General features: G+C 39.6%; 1 protein-coding gene across 3 annotated transcripts in view; it reads left to right on the plus strand.

The window, feature by feature from the left end:
* Window positions 1-12117, plus strand: part of UIMC1 (ubiquitin interaction motif containing 1) — a 132086-nt gene extending 119969 nt beyond the window's left edge. For all 3 annotated transcript variants that reach the window (XM_040630253.1, XM_040630255.1, XM_040630254.1), the window contains 5 exons: window positions 6267-6345; window positions 8433-8604; window positions 9924-9987; window positions 11052-11094; window positions 11651-12117. In XM_040630253.1, the coding sequence (XP_040486187.1) occupies window positions 6267-6345; window positions 8433-8604; window positions 9924-9987; window positions 11052-11094; window positions 11651-11861 (569 nt within the window). In that variant the 3' untranslated portion in view covers window positions 11862-12117. The remainder of the gene's footprint in view (window positions 1-6266; window positions 6346-8432; window positions 8605-9923; window positions 9988-11051; window positions 11095-11650) is intronic.
* Window positions 12118-13346: the final 1229 nt, after the last annotated feature.

Here is a 13346-nt window from a genome sequence, read left to right on the forward strand (position 1 = left end):
GGGCGACCAACTGTTGGTCTAGGCTCAGATCTTGATCTCAGGGTCGTGGTTCAAGCCTGCATTGGCCTCCACGCCGGGTGTGGGGCCGACTAAAAAAAAAAAATAGTTATGTACCAATGTTAATGTTTTAGTTCCGACAAACATACCATGGTTACGTGAGATGTTAACATTAGGAGAAACTGTGAACGTTATAAAGAAATCTGTACACCATCTTTCCAACACTTTTACAAATCTAAACTATTCCAAATTAAAAATGTTATTAAAAATTTAAAAGATGAAACAGACTTTTCAGATATGCTAACACTGAAAGAATTCATCACCAGAGACCTACTCACAAGAAAGGTCAAAAGTCCTGGAGGCAACAGGAACACTGCAATGGACTGGATTGTGTCATCATGCCTCATGGGACTGAGGAGCTGAATTTTAAATTTTATTTGTTTCTAATTAAGATTTAAATTTAAAGAGTCACACGTCTCAGAAAATGATAGATAATTCTAATGATGACCTTTTTTGGGGGACTCGTCTTTTAGAAGAGGCTGGTAACACTGAGACAGGCATCATGCCCGTGGAACAAGCCTTCCCTTCTTCCTTTTAGCTCCTACTGAGGAAATGCTAGGCTGGAGGATGGTTAGTCTTAGCAGGACCATACACAATTCTGTGGCCTCCCATTTTTTTTTATTTTTTTACAATTTTTAAATTTATTCATTTAGCAGACTCCCTGCTGAGCAGGGAGCTGGATATGGGGCTTGATCCCAAGACTCGAGGATCATGACCTGAGCGGAAGGCAGACACTTAACTGACTGAGCCACCCAGACGTCCCCGTGGCCTCCCATTTTTTTCTGCTGAGATGGTTTTGAGTTTGAGGGACTCAAACTGTCATTCTGCCAAATTTCTCTTCTTTGTATATATAATTTCCACTCTTTCAAGGAGCCATCATCTTCACTGTTTACAGTTCTAGGCCACATGTTTTTATTTTTTAAAAGAATTTGTTTGTTAGAGCATGAGCGAGGGGATGAGCAGAGGGAGAGAGTCAAGCAGAGTCTCTGTTGAGCAGAGAGCCAGACCTGGGGCTTGATCCCAGAACCCTGGGATCATGAACTGAGCCCAAGGCAGATGCTTAACCGACTGAGGCATGCAGGTACCCCCCCACATCTTTATTTTTGATTGCTTGTCTTTTTTGGATTTTGGAAACAGTGTAGAAACAAATATTTGCATAGTACTGATAATTGTTTTGTAAGGCTTTGGTTATTTACTTGACCATTTTGTTTGTACAAATTAGTATGAGAACTGAAGATTAAGACCTAACCTAAATTATGGATAAGCTGGGCACTGGTTCTAAGGGTAGTCTTAAATCTTTGGATAAAGTTAAGAAAGAAATCTGGAATAATAATGGGAATATATAATAATGACAACAAATGTTTGCTGAAGGCTTTCTGTGGGCTGGGCACTATTACAACTTACTTTAATTATCTGATATGATCTTTGCCAAAACCTATGAGGGTAGATGCTGTTATCTCATTTTGTAGGTAAGTTGACTGACACTCAGGCTAAGTAACTTGCCTAAGGCAACACAGCTAGTAGAATCCCAACTTGGACAACTCTAAAGTGAATGCAGTTTATTCTGCTAGGTGTTGCTGCTTTTTTAAAATATATTAACAGTTCCAAGCCAAGTCCCAAGCACAGCTCCTTAGGATATTTTCCATCCACCGTTATATAAAGGCCTGAGTTAATGGTTGTAGGTTTATAGGTGTCTCTCTTAGCTCTCAGTGGTATCCCTCCTTTCTGTTCTATCCCTCCTACCTGGTAGTTGCTTTTCTGGTAGTTGTCCTCAGACTCCATTGTTCCCTTTTGAAATCTTTGGCTGTTGTCGCCAGCAGTTAGGTTTTTGGACTTAAGTTTCGTACTGAAATTTCTTCCTGCAGCTATCTGAATTGGCTGTCTCAGCCCTCAGAAACTAAAGTAGAAGGCTCCTTTACAATAACATATACCTTCATGCTCCTTCGTTGGGTAATAGGTTTCAAAGGGAAAATGTAGCTGCAGGGTCCAGTCCAGTTCACTCTGAGCATAACATTTAATAATAGAATTAGCATATAGTTTTCAGCCATCGGCCAAATTTCTCCCCTCAGATTCTTTTCTACTTGCCCACTCGTTTACCACTTCTAACTTTTTCTTTTCCATCCTTTACCCTCTTATTTCCCAGGAAAGGCAGCCTGCTTTTGTAAAACAACATATGCTTCTTTATTTTATGTTTGTTTTATTTTTTTAAGATTTTATTTTTAAGGGATCTGTACACCCAGTGTGGGGTTTGAACCCACAACTCTGAGATTAAGACTTGCACACTCCACCAGCTAAGCTACCCAGGTGCCTCAACATATGCTTCTGTAAAGTTAGACTTGTATTGTGTTCCTGGTGCCATGTTTCTTTGTTGTTGTTTTAGCTTTGTGATCTTGATCAGGTTATTTAATATTTCATCGTCTATAAAATACAGATAATCATATATGCTTTGCAGAATTGTTGTAAAAGATTAGAAATTATGTTTATAAATGTCCTTGGCACAGAGAATGTCCTCATAAAACAAGAGCTTTTTTAAATCCATTGCTGTGATTTAATTTGGCAAATATTTATTAGCATCTAATCAATGCTGGACTCTGCTGAGGATGCTGAAGAAACAAAACCCAGAATCTCTGAATTCAGAAAGTGGCATGGTATAGAAGGGGGACTGACATATAAACAAGTAACAGAAATGTGCTAAGTGCAATAGGGGTGTATATAAAGTGCTAGAAGCAATTAATTATTTTCCAGCCTTGCCTGTGGAGTGCTTTCCAAGTATTTCTTTTGGAAAAATATTTGGTAGTCAAGATAGAGGACAAATAGAAAGAGAGAAAGAGGGGGGAAAAATGACCCTTAAAGGTTTCTGTAATCTGTGAGGTGCCAGCCTTTTGAGAATTGATTTCAGCAAGGCACTTGATAAAATCTCTCATGAGGTCCTTATACATAAGATGGAGAAATGTGGACTGGCTGATAGAATAGGAAGTGAATTTGAAGGTGGTCATACAACTATGTCCAGGATGTTTTTCTCCTATAGTACTTTATTTTTACTTATAAAATCTCTGGGTTGGAAGGAGCCTTAGAAATAGTGTACTTCAACTGGTACCTAAGGCCTCTTTCTATAATCTGGTCTCTTTTTTCTTCCCTTTTAATTTTTAATTCAACAGTACAGAAAAATATATAGTGCAAAAATATGTCTCCCTCCTGTTGCATTCCCCAAGTGTCCCTGTCATCCTCCCCAGAGACAAACACTATTAATAGTTGCTTGTGAGGGGAGGGAGGGAGGGAAGGAAAAGAAGGAGGGAGGGGGAAAAAAATTGCTTGTATATATGCTCTTGTTTTATTATGCATATCTTTTTACACCTTGTGTTATAGTTATTTAGTGTATGTGCTGTCTCCCTAGTAAATTGTAAGCTCCTTAAGAGCAAGGACCCTGGGGTGCCTCGGTGCCTCAGTCAGTTAAGCATCTGCCTTCAGCTCAGGTCATGATCCCACTGGGATCAATTACCACAGCCTGCTCCCTGCTCAGCAGGGAGCCAGCTTCTCCCTTTCCCTCTGTAGCTCCCCCTGCTGGTTCGTCCCCCCCCCCCGAAATAAATGGATAAAATTAAAAAAAAAAAAAAAGCAAGGACCCTACCACATAATTTCCATATATCCCCCAAATCACTTGCACATTGAAGATTCTCAATAAGTATTTGCTTCATTAAGTATTTAAAGGAAATTTGGACCAGGAAAAAGAAGACAGGCCTACCTAGTAAAATGCCACAGGTTTCTGTCCTTGGCCATGTCATTTATCATAACCATTTTCCTCAGTGACTTGGATGAAGATGTAGAAAGCATGCTTGTCATATATGCAGATGACACAAAGCTGGAAAAGAGAGCTGATAACATCAGACGACAGAATCAGGACTGCTGATGATCTCAACAGACTAGAATGTTCAGCTGAAAAGAACAGGGATAAATATAAAGTCCTGTGTTTAAGGGGGGAAAATAATCAACAACTTAGTTGCCCAAGTATAGAATTAGGAGACTTGTATTGATAATTTTTTATTTGAAGGTAATTTGGAAGGGTAGGTGATGGATCTTAATTACTTTTAAGCTCAATTTAAGATTATCAATAAAGCAAATACAACCTTGGCTGGATTAGTAGAATATAAGTCTCAGTGGGTTAGTTTGTGGTTCTTGTGTTCTCTCTGCTGGTCAGACTGCTTGTTGAGTAATTGGTCCATTTTGGAGTTCCACACATATATAGAGAGACTGACAAATTGGGGTGTATGTAAAGGAGGTCAACTAGGAACATAAAACTTGGGTATAGGAAGTCAGACTGATTTAGATCTGTCCTGGGTTCTACCACTTACCATTTATGATAGCTTGGCAAAGTCAATTCCTCTGAGTTTGTTTCCATACCTTTAAAGTAGGGCAGAATAATAATACCAGTCTGCAGGGTTGTTATAAGGATTAGAATTAACCTAGGCAATCAAAAGTTTCTGTAGTCATTAGAGACTGGATTAATGACTACATATAGTCCCTGCTTTGAAGGAGGTTACATTTTAGTGGGGGAGACAACTGAGTAAATCCAAGATTGTAATGTAGCTTGTGAAGTGTTCAGAGAGCTGACTTATGGAAAAGGGGGTAAACTTACTCATACAGCCCCCAGTAAATACAGATTGAGCTGGATTGTTGTGTAGCAATAGAATGAGTTTCCCTAGGAGAGGTAAATTCCCCTCAGTGAATGGATATAATCAAGTTGAGACTGTATGATTACTTGTTGGGGATGCTTATAGAAGGCATTTTTTATGAGTAGAAGGTTGGACTAGAAGGATAGGCAAACTATGAACAGCTGGGGGCCAAATCCAGGCAGACATCTGTTTTTGTAAAGTTTTATTGGAACATACCACACCCCTTATTTATGTGTTGTCTATGGCTGCCTTCTACTACAGTGTAGAGTTGGGTAGTGTGACAGAGACCACATGGCCTGCCAAGCCTAAAGTATTTAATGTTTGGCCCTTTAGAGAAGAAGTTTGCTGGCTCCTGGACGAGATCAGTGCTTTACAACCTAAATTATTTTGTGAACTGATAACCTTCCTAAATTCTCTGGCATGGGGATTTCAAGTCAAGAGGGAAGAAGGCGAGATTTGAAGTGAGATGGTTATAGTTCTTCTTGCTACTGCAAGGAACGAAGACTGGAAAACAGTTGAGTAACCTCCAAGATCTTTTAAGAGACTGTTATTTAATAAATAGATGCCTTTTGGTGTGAGACAAAGTATTGGTATGCCACCTGGGCTAAAGCTGTCTATACCCACTAGCACTAGGAGGTGGTCCCAGTGTAGTGGGAAAAAGTGGTTGTGTTAACCATTGTGAACTTGTTTCCTGTCTTGTATTCGGAGCACTTTCTAGAGTAGAGATTGGAGTTACTATGGGTATTCAGATAGATGTAGCTATCATTACTGTATGTTATAGAACACCTCATTGGAGTGTGTGTCACACCAGACAGAATTTTGGTTGGGAAAGTGTAAAAGGATTGAGTGCTGCCTAGTTGGGGGTACTACACAAAACCTTTCCTTATGTGGACAAGATCTTTATCTTTTTTTTTTAATTAAAAAATTAAATTTTTAATTAAAAGATTTTTTTAAATTTTAGGTAGAGAGTGCGCGCCTGTGCATGAGCGGGGGGAAATGGGCAGAGGGAGCGGAACAAGCAGACTCTGCACTGAGCATGGAGCCCTTTGGGCTCCATCTCACAATTCTGAGATCATGAGCTGAGCTGAAACCAAGAGTCAGATGCTTAAGTGACTGTGCCACTTGGGCGCCCCTTGACTAGATCTTTAGATCTCATGGCAATAGGGGATAAAAAGATTTCATTAGCAAATACAGGAATATCTTGTGGCTGGCAATTTCAGTCCATACATTACGGTACATACATTATTCTCTTTCCTAGAAAGGCAGATGTTTCCCACACAGTGCACTTCTTCCAGTGGATTTTAAATTTCGCTTCTTCCCATACATTTTGTCTTTTATATTTGGAGTCTATTGCCAACTAACAGTTTTTCTTTCCCTCCCTCCCTCCCTCCTTCCCTCTGCCCCCTCCCTCCTCCCCCCTCCTCCACCCACCCTCCCTCCCTTCTTCCCTTCCTTCCTTCCTTCCTTCCTTCCTTCCTTCCTTCCTTCCTTCCTCTCTTTCCCTCCCCTCCCTTCCCCTCTTTCTTTTTTTGTCGAAAGTGTTGACTCGGAGACAAAAAGAGGCCAAGAGCAAGAGTGATAGTGGGACAGCTGCCCAGACTTCCCTAGACATTGACAAGTAAGTAGGTATGCTGTGTTCTCAGAGCTCTTTTAACATGCTATTGCTTGGACCGAATAAAGAGACCTATTCCTCTCCTACCCTGGTTTTCTTTGGACTTCTGATCACTTTATTACTTTGATGTCTGAACTTATTTTTCTTATTCTGAATTTATGTCAGTGCAGGTGGCCTCTGTATCTTTTTAAATTACCCTAAAAAAGTTCCTGCCACCCATTCCATTTCTACATTGCTCTTAGCTTTCTGTTTTCTTTGAATTTGTATATTGGTGTTTGGTACTTTTGGGAAGCTGTGAGCTGTTTTGCGATGTAATGGTACAGAAGTTGAGTTGCAAAAGGTTGGGCAATATAGGTGACTTCCTTGGGTTGTGGGTTGCAACTTGACTAAGAAAGTACATTCTCAGGGGTGATCGGGGGTAAGTGATGCCTCTTGAAAGTAAAGAGATTACCAACAATACATTAAAGCAGTCATTAGGCAGAAATGTTTATCTTTGAAATACAGATTTGAGATCCGAAATTTCAGGGCTGCTTTCCTTAATCCAGTTGAGCAGAGCTGATGACTTGTTCTTTTGGAATCCCGTCATGTGGACATTCCTCTAGGACTGTATTCATCCCACCATGTTGCAGTAAATGGTTTTTTCTTTTTTTATATTTCTGTCTTCCTGGGTAGGCTGTGAATTATTTGAAGGCAGATACTTGCCTTCGTTCATGTTTATATCCTCAGGATCTAATAAAATGCACCTGAGACCGTAGTCACAGTAATAGCTGTTTGTCGAACACCTAATGTTATTTACCAGCCACTGTGCTAAGTGTTTGATTTACTTTGTAACTCTCACAATAGCTGATAATATAGTTATTCTTTCTTTCTTTTTTTTTAAATAGTCAAGGAAATTGAAGAGAAATTATAAGTAACTGATTAAGATCATGCGGCCAGAACTGGCAAAACCTACTTGACTTAAAAACTTAAGCTCCTTCCCCAGTGCTGCTGTCTCTCATGCAGTAGGGCATTAATATATTATTTTTGCATTAATTCATAAATTTTTAAAAGTACACTGGTCTGGCTTTTCTCATAAGGCAGTTTTTTGCTCCTATTTTTAAAGACCTCCAGAGAAAGTTTTCCTTAGAGCTAATTCAGATCTCTCTTGCTGTATAGTAACTGAATAGTAATGACCAGAAAGAGAAGTCTAAAATAGCAAGCTTTGGAAAGTTGTCTTTAGCTCTTTAAAACTAAGATGATCTTAAGAATCAAGCAGACCTGGTTTCTGATATTTATTAGCTATAGGACCTTGAGGAGAATAGTACCTTCTTAATAGGGCAAAAAAATTGAGAAATTGTATTTAAAGAGCTTTGTACCAGTTCTTAACTACAGAGAAAATACTTAATGAATGTTCATTTTCTTCCTTTGTCCCCAGTGATTCCATTTTCACTGATGCCCAATAAACCTAACTTCAAGGACACAATTTCCTCTCTTCCTACAGATTCTACTGTTATAAAAAGATAAAAAATAACCATGTGTATGAAGTTACGCAAAAGTCCCTGGCAGAACTACATGGTTTTGGTAACTTCCTAGTTGATGTTGCAGAATTAGGGAAGGTTGTAGAATTAGGGAAGTCAGCATACAGACTTGATTTACTAATCAGACAAGTTCATCCACCCTAGTAAAAATGTCATCTTGATTTAATACTTTTGGTGTTCCTTTTCTGTCTAAATTTTAACTTCCCTTTGAAAAAACTATTACACTTAATTTCAGAAGAGTTTGACAGAATATTTTATGTCTGAAGAGCAATCAGCATTGTTTGAGATAGTTAGAAGAACTGATTTCATTACCATCCCACTGCTGCAACAGCAGGGTACAGAGAAACAGCCAGGGAAAACCGCTAATCACTCAGTCCTTTTGATTGGCGTTGGGTTAGTTTTATTGGCCATCCCGCTGAGCAAATCTGCATTGGTTGACATGTCTCCTCCACAGAATAATGTAAAAACACAATTGAGACAGAATAACATAAAAACACAATTTGAGACATATCCAGGAGCCCAGAGGCAAAAGCAAATCTTTAAACTGCTTTCCCCCCCTTTCTTTTGATTGGCTAGGAATGAGAAGTGTTATCTCTGTAAATCCTTGGTCCCATTCAGAGAGTACCAGAGTCATGTAGAGTCCTGTCTCCAGCTTGCAAGAGGTGACCAAGGAGGTGAGCCTGAAGAGAGTGGGAAGGTATGCTCAGCTATGGAGGAGAAGCAGCAGCAGCGGCCAAGGAACCTAAAGGTGTGTATGGAATGTTTTAGGAAATTCTCTGAAGTTCTGTTCTATGTTTTTTTTCCTTCCTCCTTCCTTTTCTGCTTATCTAGAACTCAAGACTTTGTTTTAAAATTCTATTTTCTTTTAATTAAAAAGTAATATATGCTCACTGTAGGAAATACAGGAAATTAAAAAAAAATATATAAAGAATCAGGGGAAATCATCACCCACAATGTAGTTACTTAGAAATAACAACTCTTAGTATTTTGGCCTATTTTCTTTTTTTTTAATGCATTTTTAATGTAGTTGAGACCGTGTGTGTGTGTGTGTGTGTGTGTGTGTAAACTTAATGTTGTAGTGTAAATACCTTCCTGGGTTTATTTTCAAACTATTTTTAAAAATTACTCTTAATGTTTGTATCACACAGAAGTCACTTAACCATTCTCATATTATTGGACATTCAGGTTCTTTCCAGTTCTCTCGTATTATAAGATTGTATTTGAACCATTAATCTGTGTACCACTGACTGTTTCTTAGAATAGATTTCCTAAAGTGGAACTCATTGGGGAATGCATATAAACATTTTAAAATCTGTTGAAACATACCACCAAATTCCTTTCCAGAAAGGATATCCAGTCATACCTCCCACTGCCAGGAGCATGTTTGAGATCAACTCTGTTTAGCACCTTGTGTGCCTGGTCTTAGGAAGCTGTCAGATCTGGCCCCTGGTCACTGGGAAGATGAATGTGCTTTCTGGGCTTTGCAATTAGAGATCAGGAAGAGCAAGTCTTGGCTTAGAGATCAAAGATAGAGCAGCAGCTCCATATTCTAGGCTTACTCACTTAGCAATCACTGCACACTAAGATGGATAAGCCATTATCTGTCATGACAAAAGAAAGGGACCCCTGTATGAATGGGGTGATTTTGAGGTAGTGATTTGGAGTTGGGGTTGGTAGGTAAGTGCCTGTATCATAGAGCCAGTTTTTTCTTCTGGCGTCACTACCTCTAGAAGCTACCTTGAAACTGTTATTTTCTATTTTTAAATCTCTCCAAATCTATCATTGGTCAAAGGCTATTGTTCTTTTATATGATCTTGTTGGAATAATTTGCCTTGACTCTGATTATCCATTCTTGGATAATATTCTTGGCATGAAGATGTATTCTGTTCATCATTACAGTGTGTGTTTTTACTTGTATACCCTCATTTATTAGAAAGCAAAAGACTTTCTTAGAGCTATGTCCTACATTCCCTCTCTCCTGGAGACAGGTGTGATCTGGGCTAAGGAAGTTGTATTTTAGATTCTCTGCCATGAGATAACCCTTTCATCTCTGTTTCTTTGTCATAGGAAAAAAAACGCAGTGAAGGCCGGCTCCTCAGTCTCTTGGAACAGTCTGAGCACAAGACTGCAGGTGAAGAACCCTGGACCAGTTTTCTGGGCTTATGTCACAGACCTTCCAATAAAAATAGCCACAGCCAACTCACTATTTGTTGGAGTTATGTCGGTGTACATTTGACCCATTAGCCAGACTTTGAGACTCAGTCTCGGTTATATCTTCCTAAAGATGATGAGGACATACCCTGTATTGTTCATTATATGTTTCATTTCAGGCTTTACAAAGCCTGAATTTTCGGGACTTCCTGTTAAGGGGGAAAAATTTTCCAAATCACAGAGGAATGACACAAGCCCCAAATACCTTCCAAAAGAACAGACTTGGAAAACCAGACATGCAGACATTTCTTCCTCCTCCTAATGTTTTGTGCATCATTTGTTACTTGTAATTAGTGTCCCAACCTACACTCCTGAGGGGTTGTAGGAAGTAACTCTGTCTCTTTGTGCCTAGTATTTAGGCAGCAGTAGAGTGGATTGGTTAAGAGCATTGCATAAAGTTAGTAATACTAACTTCATAGGTTTTAAGGGTTATATCTAGTAAAGTTCAAACATACTCCCTGGCATAAGTAGGCTCTTGATAAATGGTAGCTGCTATTATTACTCTTGTTATTAGTTGCCATTGTTAAAATTCACTAGATGCAGGTGGAAGAGGAGCTTTTGCTTAAGCCCGGTGAGATTTGCTTACCTTCTAGTTCTAACAGTTCATTCCCACTAAGCAAATCTGTTTTGCCTTCTGATGACTATAAAAGGCACCTCTCCAACTGCTATAATCTGCTGCCTCTAGATCAGCATGTTGTGAATCTCTGCAGGCGGCAGATTTCTCTTGGCAACCCCTTGTTCCTCAAGTCCAGATTTGAAGTAGATTATTCAGAGTGGTTCATTCGGAAGTGTTCACCTTGATACTTCAGCAGCTGAGCCTGTTGGATGCTAATGCTCACATCTTATGGGTCTGGGGATGGGGATCTGAGCTCTCTGTATAAGGCTGATGAAAAACAGTGCCAAGAACACAGGAAGCACATGAGCAATGAGAAGTGGTGTGATTATAACACTATTAACATTGTTACTTTTTCTCTCTTATTACAGATGGAGAAATAACGACCAAGTCTTCAGAAACAGGAGGCTTCAGGTGAATTGGGGTGTATGTTGAAGTATGGCTGTCAGTAGTTCTAGAAAAGTACAGGCCTGGTCCTGGGTTCTGTGTATAGTGTGATATTCAAACTATTGAAGGTAGAAATCACCATGGAACTGTGTGACCTCTCTCTGTGCTACCTCCCCCCCCCCCCAATATATCTGGGCTAAGAATTGGATGGCTAGTTCTGTTTCATGGCATTAAAACAGGCAGAGCAAAAGCTGTGACTTATTCTTCCCTCCTAACCCTGGTCTTCCAACCTAGATTTCAAGACATTTGGGAATTTGGTAAAAAATAATTTTTTAAAAAATTGGGGAATTTGGGTCTGAATTCTTATTGTCTCGCTATCTAACTGTGTGTGGCTTTGGGTATGTGATTTACCCAATGTCCGTATCTGTGAAAGGGGAATGATAGTACTTAACCTGGTTGGATTATTGCAAAGATTACATGAACTAATAATGTATGTAAAAGCCTCTGGTACAACGCATGACACATACTTAGTGCTTATTAGTAGGTATATATTGAATTCTGAATTTTTTCCCCTTCTCTCTAGGGTACCCTCACCAGGGATGGAAGAGGCAGGCTGCAGCAAAGAGATGCAGAGTTCCCTTGCACATCTTGACTTAAACGAGTCTCCCATCAAGTCTTTTGTTTCCATTTCAGAAGCCACAGATTGCTTAGTGGACTTTAAAAAGCAACTTACTGTCCGGCCAGGTAGCCGGACGCGGACCAAAGCAGGCAGAGGAAGAAGGAGAAAACCCTGAATTTCTAGGGTCCAGACGTTGACAAAACCATTAGCAATAGGGGTGGGCCATGGTCATTAAGTCTTAGTAGCCCCTGTTTCATTGTTGAGCAAGTTTTGGCCCTGCAGTTTTCACCACCAGCATCCACTCAGCATTCTCGTTTTGATGTTTTCTGTAAGCTATACAGACGATTGTGTATAGTATTCTGTTTTATAACAGTCTGGATTCACTTATAGTTAAAAGAAAATTTAAATATATTTGTTTGTATGAAATCTTATTTCAATAAGATGGAAATCTTCCTTTTTTTTCCTCTGTGTTATAGGGTTTGGGGTGGGAATATTTAAATTGTGGAGCTAAATTACATCCTAAATTACATGTTTCCAAATTAATTCCACTACTGGTCTTTGACATACTGCCTATATTCACTGAATGTATAGTGCACAATTCTGAGCACTGTGTGGTTACTTCCTTGACCTTTTCTGACATCATTGTGAAAGGTGCCAAGGCATCAAATCCTACTTTTTATTTTTCTATCCCTATTCAGCAGCCTGTCACTTCATCTTGCTGCTTCACCTAGTTAAGAATTCTGAGCCAGAGCATAGAACCTTTGAGGGATATCTCCTGCCATTCTTACCAGGAATTTGTAAGTGCTCTGTTACTAGTTCCTATGCAATTATTTTTCTTCCTAGATTAACCAGGGGGGGAAACCGGGCATATTCATCTATTAAAACCAAGATTAGTTCTCTTGCTGTCAAAGGTCAGCAGCAACAGGAAATAACTTCTGTTTCAGAATATTGGTAGAGGAGTGCACATTCTTGACCACATTGCCCAGGAGCTTTCAGTGCGGAACAAGATGTGGTCTGTCTGCAGTGTACTTGCAGACTTCAAAGATGAGAGGATGTTGAATGACAGAAGAAACTACCTGAGGAAGATGACCAAACAAGGACATTAAGAAAGCTAGCTTTGGCTCAAGCTGATTTGAAGATGTAATAAAAGACTGTGGGAGGTGGCTGCTGACCAGGAAAGGATCCTGGGACAGGATAAATAGGGACATCACTCAGAGTCTACTAATTCTGATTCATCAAATTCAAAGTTACCTTTTTCTTGATTTTAAGATGAAAATGAGGTATGTGTTAGACTGAGTGGGGAGGCTCAGAGATAGCTGGGACGGAAAGCACCGTATAGGCCTTTAAGGTACTTTTTTGCCTGTGCCGTTGCACACAAGCTCTTTGAGTTAAAAGAAGGCAGGACGACAGGCTCATGATTTCTTCCATGTTTTGGTGTTGGATGGCACTGACATTGTGGCCAGCATCACATAAATAATAGGTGTTATTTTTTTGAGGAACTACTATGGTTTAGGTAATGTATGTACCTTCATTTAATTCTCACAGCAACCCTGTGAGGCAGGTAGTATCCTCCTTAATTTTCAGGCGAGGAAACAAAGGCTCAGGGGAATAAATAAAGCCACTTTTGGTCCATGCAGTGAGACCACAGTGCCTCTCATAT

Source organism: Ursus maritimus, unplaced genomic scaffold, assembly GCF_017311325.1.
Source record: "Ursus maritimus isolate PB19 unplaced genomic scaffold, ASM1731132v1 scaffold_15, whole genome shotgun sequence".
Taxonomy (NCBI): domain Eukaryota; kingdom Metazoa; phylum Chordata; class Mammalia; order Carnivora; family Ursidae; genus Ursus; species Ursus maritimus.